At 39.8% G+C, this 12,627-nt stretch overlaps 1 protein-coding gene and 1 pseudogene across 1 annotated transcript; one reads left to right on the top strand and one right to left on the bottom strand.

The window, feature by feature from the left end:
• Positions 1–1,379: 1,379 nt before the first annotated feature.
• Positions 1,380–3,151, top strand: LOC104244849 (G-type lectin S-receptor-like serine/threonine-protein kinase At1g11330; annotated as a pseudogene).
• LOC104244845 (pentatricopeptide repeat-containing protein At3g09040, mitochondrial) lies at positions 2,143–7,772 on the bottom strand. Its single transcript, XM_009800347.2, has 3 exons — positions 4,041–7,772; positions 2,996–3,152; positions 2,143–2,396 (listed from the first exon to the last, which is right to left on the bottom strand). Exon 1 carries the CDS (start codon positions 7,622–7,624, stop codon positions 4,511–4,513), a length of 3,114 nt encoding a protein of 1,037 aa, XP_009798649.1. The 5' UTR covers positions 7,625–7,772; the 3' UTR covers positions 2,143–2,396; positions 2,996–3,152; positions 4,041–4,510.
• Between the last annotated feature and the right edge of the window lie 4,855 nt (positions 7,773–12,627).

The following is a 12,627-nucleotide window of genomic DNA, read 5'->3' as shown; positions in this document are numbered from 1 at the left end:
CTTCTTTCTTTTCTTTTCTTTTTCTTTTTCAGGTATTAAGTCTTCTTTGTTCTTCTTCTTTCCAGCAACAACTGATTTCCAGCATAAATATTCTTTCTTTCTTTTCTTTCACCTCTGTTTTCGCTTTTGCTCTTCTTTCTTCTTCTGTTTCTCTTTTTTGATTTTTTTTTCCAGTTTAATAAACAATTACTTGCATATTAATTTCTCTCTATAATTACAATTACAATTAACTGTTATTTTCTCTGTTTAATTACAATTAATTTCTCTCTATAAATAGTATATTAAAATATTTGATTTCTATCTATTGAGTTGAATTTATATATTTACTAATATGTTGTTGTTATTGAGTTTTTGGTTATTTATATATGCCAATTTAATATTTTATATTTTGTATTAATTGGCACTTCACATCAAAAAGACGAGCGCTACGCTTCTCGCTTCTCGCCTTAGTGAAGCGGGCCTTCATCGCTTTTTGTCGCCTCACGCTATTCAAAACATTGTATCGACTGTGTTGTATAGGGCACAGTGTTGGCTGGTCAAAAACTCTCATGTCCATAAGATGAAAGTAGCTGAAATGAGGATATTGAGGTGGATATGTGGGCATACCAGGTTAGATAAGATTAAGAATGAATTTATTCGGGATATGGTGGGAGTGGCTCCGTGGAGGATAAGATGCGAGAGGCAAGGTTGAGATGGTTCGGGCATGTTAAAAGGAGAAGCATAGAAGCCCCAGTTAGAAGGTGCGAGAGGTTAACCATGGTGGGTATCAAAAAGGGTAGAGATATGCCTAAAAAGTCTTGGGGAGAGGTGATTAGGCGGGACATGGCACAACTCGAGCTTACTGAGGACATGACCTTTAATAGGAGGGTATAAAGGTCGAGGATTAGGGTAGAAGATTAGTAGGTAGTCGAGCATTTCCTTTGTCTTCCTCAGTTCGATAGCATTACTGTTAGTATGATATCTTTTTATTCATAGATTGCTATTACTACCTAGCTTTTAACTGTTATCTTGGCTTCGATTTTCTTTTTATCTTGTCGTTGTTCGTACTTGTTGTCATTCTTTTTAATCCTCTCTTTAGTCGAGGGTCTATCGGAAATAGCCTCTCTGCCCTTCCAGGGTAGGAGTAAGGTTGCATACATCTTACTCTCCCCAGACCCCACTTATAGGAACTCACTGGTTTTTTTGTTGTTGTTTTCTATGATCACGAAGGTTAGTAGTCTGCCTATGTTATCCATCTCTAATAATTTGATGGATTCACATTCTAGATTTTTTAAATGATAATGATGTATGGGCCAACTTGCGCACACTTAAACTATTTCACCAGGCACATGCTTACTTTCACAGATATCAGGAAATTATGCTCACCAAAGCTTAGATAAATGGGAATAAATCAGCTAGTAGTTTTTTTCCTTCTACTGGAATTTGAACCTGAGACATCATGTTTGTTGCATCACATTTAGGCTTCATGTTTTATTTTATATTTTTATATCGAGTTGCCTTTTGTTATGCAGATAAGAGAAGGCAAATGGGAGCCCGTATTGCAATTATCCTTTCAGCAACAGTAGGCCTAATTCTTATTGGTTACACTCTATATATATTGAAGATCAGAAAAAGAGGTAAAACGCATTCAAGTTTTACAGATCTTAAGCGATTCAGAGGCACAACTTTTTGCTACCTTTTGGAGACAATTTTTTTATTTTTACTAGCTTTTATCAGGCATTGGGAGTTTAATCCCTTCTTGCAGAGGAAGGATAGCTTCAAAACACACTTCAGTAGCAAATTTGCTTCATAAAAGTTTTACTCAAGGTAGCAGTTCAGAGTTACCAGTTTTCAGCTTCAAGTACATAGAAACTGCTACTAAAAACTTTTGCCCTCGAAATAAACTTGGAGAGGGGGGATTTGGACCTGTTTACAAGGTATCACGTGCGTGTTTTAATCATCCTTCAGCAGAAAAAACATATTTGCTTATAAGTTGAAGTCGTGTGTGATTCATATATAGGGGGTATTAACAAATGGACAAGAGGTTGCTATAAAAAGACTTTCAAGGAGCTCAGGACAAGGCATAGAGGAGTTCAAAAATGAGGTTACACTAATTTCCAGACTTCAACACAGAAACTTAGTCAAATTGATGGGCTTTTGCATTCATGGGGAGGAAAAGTTGCTCATCTATGAATACATGTCCAACCGAAGCTTAGATGTTTTCATCTTCGGTGAGCTAATTAAGAAGAGTAATAGTTTTCTTGATGAATGATGGTTACTGAGTTGAGAATCCAAAGCAACAAAATTTCTGTCATTAATTTGTGTGCTGGGCAGGATCAAGATCAGATGATAAGGCGGCGTTGAGCTGGAATCAACGATATAGCATCATTGAAGGGATTGCTAGAGGGCTTCTTCATCTGCATCGTGATTCACGACTAAAAGTCATTCACAGAGATCTCAAGGCAAGCAATATTCTCTTAGATGAACATATGAATCCCAAAATCTCAGATTTTGGAATGGCTAGGATTTTTGGAGGGAAGCAAACTATAGCAAATACCAACAGGATTGCTGGTACCTAGTAAGTATTGTTCATCGCAGAGAAATTCAATTGAACTAAATTGTACTTCCCCCACACCATGGTCGTGTCTTAATTATATATATTTATGTGCCAAATGTCATGACCTGAAAGAGTATTAAGTTTCCGTGCTCCAATGCAGTGGTTACATGTCCCCTGAATATGCAATAAAGGAATGTTTTCTGAGAAGTTGGATGTCTTCAGCTTTGGTGTCATATTGTTAGAGATTATTAGCAGTAAAAGAAACAACAGCTTTTCTCACTCCAAAGACTCTCTCAACCTCCTGGAACATGTAAAAAACTGGAAGGATATTTCATTTTCTCATATTTAAATATTCTTCTATTCCATACTACTAGTTCACCTGACAGAACTAATTAAAAGTGAAACATCAATGAATTTAGGCATGGCAACTTTGGAATGAAGGGAAGATACTGGATTTACCGGATCCAAGGGTGGCCGGTTCACTTGAAAAACCACAAGTTGTTAGATGCATCGTTGTGGGCTTGCTTTGTGTGCAAGAACATGCAAATGATAGGCCAAATACAGCTAATTGTTTCCACGCTCTGCAATGACACAATTCTTCCTTCGCCTAAGCAACCTGCATATAGCAAAGACGGAAGTGCTGATGATTCAAATTTTTCACCTTGCTCCAGAAATTCTTTTTCTATTCAAATGTTGAAGGACGTTAACTTTAATATATCTGCTAACTGCTAAGCTTCTTTATCTGTTTGGGACCCTCAATGTGATTACCATCCTTGTCCTTGTCCAAGTTTGAATCCTAATTTTTTTAGACCGTAGGCTGTGATCAATCTCCCAGAATGTGGTCATTTATGTTTGTGGGAAAATGCATTTGATGTCAGTTTCTTCTAGTGATTTTTATATCCAAGGATCACATGGCGTATTCCTTGGTGATGGTCTTGTCCAATTGTGAAGAACAATCAAGGTGTAAGTAGTTTGCAGCTTCCAGTTTGATATTTATTGGACTTGCCTGTTTGGCTATTCTATTGCCATGATGTTGGTTAATTGCATATCTTGAATGTCGACTGACTGACGCAAATTCATATAAAGAAATCTAGGGCAATGAGAGATTAAAAAGAAAGATAATATAAACATAGGCTGAAAAAGAAAGTAATCAACTATCAAAATTTTAGGTCTTTTGATTATTTTCCTCCTGTCGAGAACTATAGGGGAGGGTTATCGGCATCCTTTTTTTTGGTTAAGTCAATGATTTCATTAATTTTATGTCAAGATGGTGTCAAAGGAATGCAGAATGAGGGTGTATGAACTCCAGTTGTGTTTCAAAAGATGAATCTTATCTTTACACCAAATGTATAGATGAAACAAAAAAGATATTTTTATAGATAGGTTCCAGTCATGAAGATAGCACTATAGCCTTACTGACTAATGTGACCAATTTATTCTGGAGAACGTATCATTAAGACAAGAAAATAAGACCACTTGTTAGCAGGTAATAGCTGTAACTTACAGAAAGTTAAGCAAGGATTTTGGTAGTGCAGACGTTCAAAATTCTTCAAGATAATCAGTTAGAGAGGTTCATCACTTTGAGCAGGATTTTGAAGCCATATTTGTGTCCATAACTTGTCTGTTAAATATTAAAATAAGATTCAGAACCTTGCGAGCCGTATTGTTCCTTTGTCATGAACCAAGAAATTTTGTTGAACGAAAATAACATTTGAACCCTTAAAGCCAACACTCAAGGAACTATCCTTCAGGACAGGTCTTCAGCCAACCAATGGGAGAACTTCATCATAGATTCTCAGTATCAGAGCTTGTCTAGTGAACATTTCATGGGTTTAAGCGCGGACTGGTGACATTTTAAATGAAGCATAAGAAAGCATCCAGTTCGCCAAGAGGGAGAAAACACCCAGTTCCGCCAAGAGGATCACTAGGATAGCTCTGCTTGAGTCTATCTAACATAGATCCTTGGGTCTTCGATTACTCTTGAGATGAAGATAAAATGGACTCAAGCTCATCACTATCCCTTACAGATCCTATATCAAAAAAATAGACTTCATCTTTCATTAATGCAGTCAAATCTTTCAAAAGTACATGAATTTCACCAGCACGCGGATGAAATTTATCCCCTGCAACAAACATATTTGTTTTCTGTCCCACTATAATCCAACTGCAGCCAGGGGGCTTCCTCACTCCTTTCTCTTTCATTTCCTTCCTTAAGGAGTTAACCCCACACCAATTGCCTGATGAAGCATATATATTAGATAGCAGTACGTATGAAGAAGAATTTTGGGGTTCCAACTCAATAAGCTTTTCAGCAGCCTTCTGCCCCCTTATATCATCCCCATGGATTTTGCAAGCACCAAGGTAAGCAGACCAAATCATAGCATCTGGTTCAAAATCTAATCTCTCAATAAACTCCTCTGCCTCTTTGAGATTACCCCAACGACCAAGCAGATCAACCATGCAGGCACAGTGATCTACTCGTGGCTGAACATCATAGCGGCTAGTCATATCCTTGAAGATTTGACGACCTTCAGATACCATTCCTGCATGGCTACAAGCAGTGAGAACCCCAAGGAATGTGATATCATCAGGCTTCACAGATGCTCTCTTCATTTCTTCAAAGATTTTCAGTGCATCTTCCGCAAAACCATTTTTTGCAAAGCCAACTATCATAGAATTCCAAGAGATAACGTCTTTTTTGCTCACCATTTCACTAAATACTTGCACTGAACTTTTAACATCCCCACATTTAGCATACATATCTATTAGGGAGCTAGCGGTCAATTCATCTGTGTCAAAACCAGTATGGAAAATGAGAGAGTGGATTTTCCTGCCATCCTGCATAGAAGCCAAGGTCGAACATGCTTTTAGGACACTAGCAAAAGTTGCCTGGTCTGGCATGACATTAAACTTGCGCATTTCCTGATAACCAAGCAAAGCTTCCTCACAGCAGTCATTCTGAATATTGCTAGATATCATAGCAGTCCATAGAACTGGGCTCTTTAGTTTTGTAAACTCTGAGAAAAGCAATCTCGCATCTTCTAATCTTCCGGAGTTATAATATATGCCTATCAAAGAGATTGCCAAGAATTCATCGTCATATGAAAACCCAAGCTTTAAAATGAAAGAGTGCAGTTGCCTCCCAAGCATGTAAACCTGGCCACTACATGCGTCAAGAATACTAGCAAATGTCACCTCTGAAGGTCTTAGTCCTTCAACAAGCATATTCTGGAATAAATGCACCGCGTAATTAATATTTGTCTGAGCATAACCAGAAATTAAAGCATTAGTTGACACCACGCTTCGATCAGGAAGGCAAAAGAAAACCTCACTGGCAGAAGTTACATTACCACACTTGCAATACAGGTCAACAAGGGAACTTCCAGCAAAAAGGCCACTTTCTAGGCCATATTTCACCAGCAGGGAATGAACTTGTTTCCCTTTATTGAGATCTTGTATATTGGCACAGGCACTGAGTACGCTAGCCAAACATGCCTCATCAGGAACAACTCTCTCCAATACCATTTTTTGGAACATGATAAAAGCCTCTTCTTCTTCTTCTTGCTGAACATATCCAACTATTATCGCATTCCAAGAAATATTATCTCGAGTTAGCATTTGCTCAAACTGCCGCCTGGCGTCACCTAGAGCACCACATTTGGCATACATGTCTATTACAGCATTTCCGACAAATAAATTAGATGCAAATTTATTCTTAATGATAATAGAATGAAGCTGCTGCCCCATTTCCACATCTTCCAAACAAGCACATGCACTCAGTATGCTAGTGTAAGTATATTCATCAGTTTCAAAACTAGAAAGTCTCATATTCCTGAATAACTTGACAACTTCACAAGCACTGCCGTTCTGTGCATAACCTGCAAGCAATGCGTTCCACAACACTTCATTTTTCTCTCTTAAGCTGTTAAATACTTCACTTGCAGCTTCCATCTTTTGACATTTGGCATACATATTAATCAAAGAACTACCTACGTAGACGTTGGATTCTAGTCCCTGCTTAACTGCCAAAGCATGAACCTGTAAGCCAAGGGACAGATTTGCAACGCTTGCAATTGCACTGAAAACACTTCCCAAGGTAGAACGTGTGGGTCGAATGCTAGCTTTAATCATGTCCTGGAAAAACTGTATAGCTTCCACCTCTTTCCCTCCCTTGGCATGCCCTGAAATCATCACATTCCATGCCACAACATTCGGACTAGCCATCTGCGAAAACAACTGATGAGCGTCATGAAGCCTTCCCAATCCCACACATGCATTTATGATGGTCACGGATGCCACTTGATCCGGCACACACCCTCGTTCCTGCATCTCCTCAAAAACTTCCATCGCTTTTTCAGGTAAACCTACTTTTACATAAGCAGAAATCATTGCAGTCCAAGAAACATTGTCCGGCTCCACCACCCCATCAAAGATCCTCCGAGCATCGATCAAATAACCACATTTTGCATACATATCAATAAGAGAACCTTCAGTGAAGGAATCAAACTCAAACCCTGTTTTCATCACACTACAATGCACTTGTTTCCCAAGCTCAACATCCACTAGCCTAGCACATGCGGATAAAACAATAGCATAACTAAACTGATTCGGCCATACACCAATATTCCACATTGACCCAAAAGCTTCTACGACATTCTCTAACAACCCATGTCTCGAATACATCAACAAAATCGAATTCCAAGCCGTGCTATCCTTGTTTTCGAGCCCAAAAAATGTTTTCTCAGCCGAAACCATGTCTCCACATTTGGCGTATAAATCCACAATGGCATTCCCCAGATGTCCTTGTGATGCAATCCCATGTTTCAGGCTTTGCACATGGATGGTTTTGCAAGCTTTCGATGCACATGCTGCTTTCTGGGGAAATTCGTCGAACACATGGCGGGACTGAAGTTTTTTGCATTCCTGGTGGCAAATTTTCAGGAGATTGTTGTAAAGAAGAATACTTGGAGATGATAGGGGGTTTGGGCTTTCAATTCGGGGCTGTGTCGCCGAGAATTTGCAACGGTTATGGAGAAGCAGAGAATGTTTTCTGAGAGGGAAAAGCTTAAGAGAGGTTCTGTGACGCATCGACTCGGTTACGAGTCGGACAGAAATTTGTTTGGGCCGTTTTGGCGGGTTAATATATGTATAGAAAAAGTCTCACTACAATAATTACCAGGTCACTTCACAATTTACTATTACTACAGATAATTTATCTGTAATCAGTTTTACATAATTTGATAGTAGTGAGAATATTAAAAAAGTTAAAACTCTTCTTTAACGTTTTGTCTCGCACACAATGAAATTCTCCTATATTAAGTTCTAAGCTTTTACATAATCTGATAAGAGTAATTAACTTCCTCGAGCAGCACTTGTTCTTGCTGATAAGGACAAATAATTTTAAGAGCTGTATCTCAAGATGTGTGATGTAGATAACATAACCTAAATACAAGAATTAGTGACAGTTGCTACAACTCGAACCCATGACCTATAGGTTACACGAAGACAAATTTATCGTTACACTAAGGCTGTCCTTCATCTCAGTGAACACACTAAAACAAGTTTTGTACGATTACTCCATAGGAGATAAAATAATGAGCTGAAGTCTTAATTAAATTTCAACGACCATATTTGGTGAGCATTTGAAGCATCCGTCTTTATTATGAGCCGTGGCCAAAAAATTTGGATCTCTATTGTTACGTGTTTTCCTTCAGGGTCATGGTAATTGGTATCTCCAGCAAGTCAACAGCAACACCATTATTGTTCCACCTACCGTTTGATTTAATTCATTCTAAATAGCATATAGTATTTGAATTTGGAATGAAAGAAGCAGATTGGTTCTTTATTGTTTTACAGAATGTTTTCTTAAAAGTTACTTATATGAAAATTGTGTCCGGGTAAAATTGGAAGCAATGTCTGCCCCGATTCCCCGATGAAAGGGGAACGCGGATCCGCAAGTTGTAATCAGGGCCAGAGACCCATCGTATCGAGACCCAGAAAGGATGAACAATATATCCGACATCGGATACGGTTAAGCAACGCACCCCGGACCAAGTGTAACTTCTAGACCTCGGGAGATGCGGTGGACAGTTATACACAACTGATAGGGGGCTGTAATAATCGCCCTCGACCGGGCATTACGACGCGCATCTCGTTCAGAATCAACTATGGATCAATAATTACAGGAGAAAAGAAGATTTTTACCTTTTTAGACTTGTACTAGGACTAAAATTCTCTTATTATATAAAGGGAATTTTTTTTTTTGATTAGACACATTGTAACATGCAATTCAAAGCAATAAAAGTTTATTTTTACTTTCTAGCTATTGTTAAGAACTTTTCTCACTTGTTCTGTTCTTCATTCACGCTGGGCTCGAACCGAGGATCCAATCGAGGACGAGGTTACTGTTCAATCTAAGATCAGGCGTGGTCACAATATTGTGATTGGTTTGATCTTTTATTTCTTCTTTAATTCATTTATCTGCTATTCTTAGTTGTTCGTGTTAAATTAAACCACGAATCCTTTAAGCCGTGTACAAATTTAATTGTTACCCAATTTTGGGGTAAACAGTTTGGCACCCACCGTGAGGCTAAGGATAATAGTGGTGATTTTATACGAATCTCCATAACACACCATATTTTATTCTTGTTCTTTGAAATCTTAATTCCAGGTCAGTCTAAAAATGTCAAACTCTCAGTCTGCTCACTTGAACGTTGACACTGAGTCAGGCCATCATGATGAAAATAATAATATGGTCCCTAGTAATAATGTACTTCTCACCGATCCCAACGGCGTCCTAGCCGCCGACCCGGCTGATGCTAACTCACAGGTGGCCATCAACGTCAATTTGCCAACTGATCCCGAAAACAGTATTTTCGGAGAACCCCGACCGACAACTCGAGAAGCGCCTGAAGGTGAAGGTGATGGGGTGAGCCTACGGCTAATTTTCGAAATGTTACAAGCGCAACAAGCGGCAATAGCACATTTGTAGAATCAGAGCCATGCCCCCAACAGGGTGGAACTCGAACAATCCTGAAAAAGCACACGCAGAGACAAACAAATTACCAAGAGACCAGGGGAAGCCAAGCCCGAGGTAATTTTCGAGGTGATGAAGATGCTTGAGGCATTGACCAAACGGGTGGAATCAAGCGAGATAAAAACTGAGGCCAACGATAAAAAGGTAAAAACATACAACTCCAAGGCCGATTAGATCCTAGGGGCACCCCCGATATTAAAGGGATCGGACTCCAAAATATTTATCCAGGAGCCCTTTCCTCCAAGCACGTCACCAAAGCCGATCCCAAAAAGGTTTCATATGCCTGACATTCCCAAATATAAAGGGACCACAGATCTGAATGAGCAAATGACCTCCTATACATGCGCGGTCAAAGAAAACGATTTGGAAGATGATGAAATTGAGTCAGTGTTACTGAAGAATTTTGGGGAAACTTTGTTCAAGAGAGTGATGATATGGTATCATAACTTACCTCCCAATTCTATTGACTCATTTGCTATGTTTGCATATGCTTTCGTAAAGGTTCATGCTGGGGCCATCAAGGTCGAAACCAGAAAGTCAGATCTTTTCAAGGTCAAACAAAGGGACAACGAGATACTCAGAGAGTTCGTGTCGAGATTCCAGATGGAACGAATGGACATACCACCAGTTGCAGATGATTAGGACGTTCAGGCATTCACTCAAAGGGTCAACCCCCAAAGTTTTGTGGCCTCCCAACAATTAAAATAAAATTTGATAGAGTACCCAGCGGTAACTTGGGCCCATGTCCACAACAGGTACCGGTTGATGATCAGGGTAGAAGACGACCAGCTCGAGGCCCCATTTGGATCTGTTTACCCCCATCAGGACTAATGATAGATCTAAGAGAGATATTGATCAAGAGCCAAGATCGGTACGAGACCGATACCAACCATACAACGCAGACCGAATGGGAAATGGATTTGGGCGCCACCCCAAGAGGAACGAGAAGACAAGCGATCGAGGACCTAGTAGCCGAGGTTTGATGAGTAAGAATGGTTTCGACATGTCGCTCAGGAGTAAGCAGGCACCAAGATTATCGGAATACAACTTCAATGTAGGCGCTACAAGCATCGTGTTGTCCATAAGGGGCATCAAAGAGACCAAATAGCCCTGACCATTGCAGTCCGACCCAACCCAGAGAGACCCTAACTTGATGTACATGTATCATGGCACTCACGGTCATAGGACCGATGATTACCGGTAGCTAAAAGAAGAAGTTGCTCGACTATGCAACAATGGACACCTTCGAGAGTTCATAAGTGAACGAGCTAAAAATCACTTCAAGAATAGGGACGCCCTCAAACAGGCCGAACAAGAGGAACATCAGCACGTGGTTAACATGATCACTGGTGGGGTCGAAGTCCCACAAGGACCAATGATAAAGCAAACTAAAGTATCAATTATTAGGGAAAAATGGACTCGGGATTATGTTTCGGAGGGAGCCATTTCATTCAGCGATGAAGATGCTGAGGGCACCGTATAACCTTACAATGACACACTATTAATATCTGTACTTATCAATAAATCTTGGCTTACACGTATGTTTATTGATCCAGGTAGCTCGGCCAACATCATTAGATCGAGGTTCATAGAGCAATTAGGGTTACATGATCAAATCACACCGATAGTCTGGGTATTGAATGATTCAACATGGCATGAGAGACCATGAAATGAGAGATAACTCTACCAGTAAACACTACCGGAACAATCCAAGAAATGATGTTCTACGTAATCAAAGGGGATATGAGGTATAATGCCCTATTTGGAAGGCTATGGGTCCACAACATGAGTGCGGTACCCTCGACCTTGCACCAGGCGTTGAAATTTCCCACACCGGGAGGAATCAAAATGGTCTACGGAGAACAGTCGCACGCAAGGAAGATGTTTGTTGTCGACGAGGTAATCCCGACGCTTGCGATTTCAACATCAAGGAGAACGGAATCGACTAAAAATGAAGAGATTAAATAGAAATCACTGATACTGACCTCAGCCGAATCGGAGAAATAGGAAGAACGAGGAGCAAACGATGAGGACGATTACGGCATCCTGAGATCATTCATAGCTCCTGATGACACTCATGCCACCAAATAGACAGTTGAAGAGTTAGAGCAAGTCATATTAATCGAGCATTTGTCGGATCGAAAGGTATACCTGGGCACGGGGTTAAACTCAGAGCTCAAGAAAAAACTTATTGATTTTCTTAAAGTTAACGCCGATTATTTCGCTTGGTCCTATATTGACATGACAGGTATCCCATCGGAGGTAATCACTCACAAACTGAGTTTGGACCCAAAATTCCATCCGGTTAAGCAGAAGAGGAGACCACAATCCGAGATCAAGGATGCGTTCTTCAAAGATGAGGTATCTAAACTTCTAAAAATAGGATCCATTCGGGAAGTTAAATACTCGGATTGGTTAGCTAACGTAGTGGTAGTTCCTAAAAAAGGAAATAAACTAAGGATGCGTGTGGATTCTAAAGACCTAAGTAAAGCATGCCCAAAGGATTCGTTCCCTTTGCCTAACATCGATCGAATAATCGACGCGACGGCCAGGCACGAGATACTCAGTTTTCTCGACGCCTACTCCGGGTACAACCAAATTCGAATGCACCCAGACGATCAAGAGAAAACTTTTTTCATAAGCAAATTCGGCACCTACTACTATAACGTAATGCTGTTTGGATTAAAGAACATCAGTGCCACCTACCAACGCCTAGTAAACCGGATGTTCTAAGAAAAAATAGGGAAATCAATGAAAATTTATATTGATGATATGTTAATCAAGTCCCTGCGAAAAGAGAACCATTTGAAACATTTGCAAGAAACCTTCGACATACTAAGGAAATACAACATGAAGCTAAACCCGAGGAAGTGCGCATTCGGGGTTGGTTCGGGTAAATTCCTAGGATTCATGGTATCCTATCGGGGGATATAGATCAACCCCGATAAAATAAAGGTCATGATAACAACACGATAAGGGATTCAAGAATTACTAAAGAAAAACAAGAAAAATCAAGAAACGTGCGAAAGCTAAAAGAAAATAGGGAAACGAAAAA

The sequence above is a fragment of the Nicotiana sylvestris genome, chromosome 4, assembly GCF_000393655.2.
Source record: "Nicotiana sylvestris chromosome 4, ASM39365v2, whole genome shotgun sequence".
NCBI lineage: Eukaryota > Viridiplantae > Streptophyta > Magnoliopsida > Solanales > Solanaceae > Nicotiana > Nicotiana sylvestris.
The sequence above is the reverse complement of the archived record's forward strand: the minus strand, read 5'-3'. Positions and strand labels throughout refer to the sequence as shown.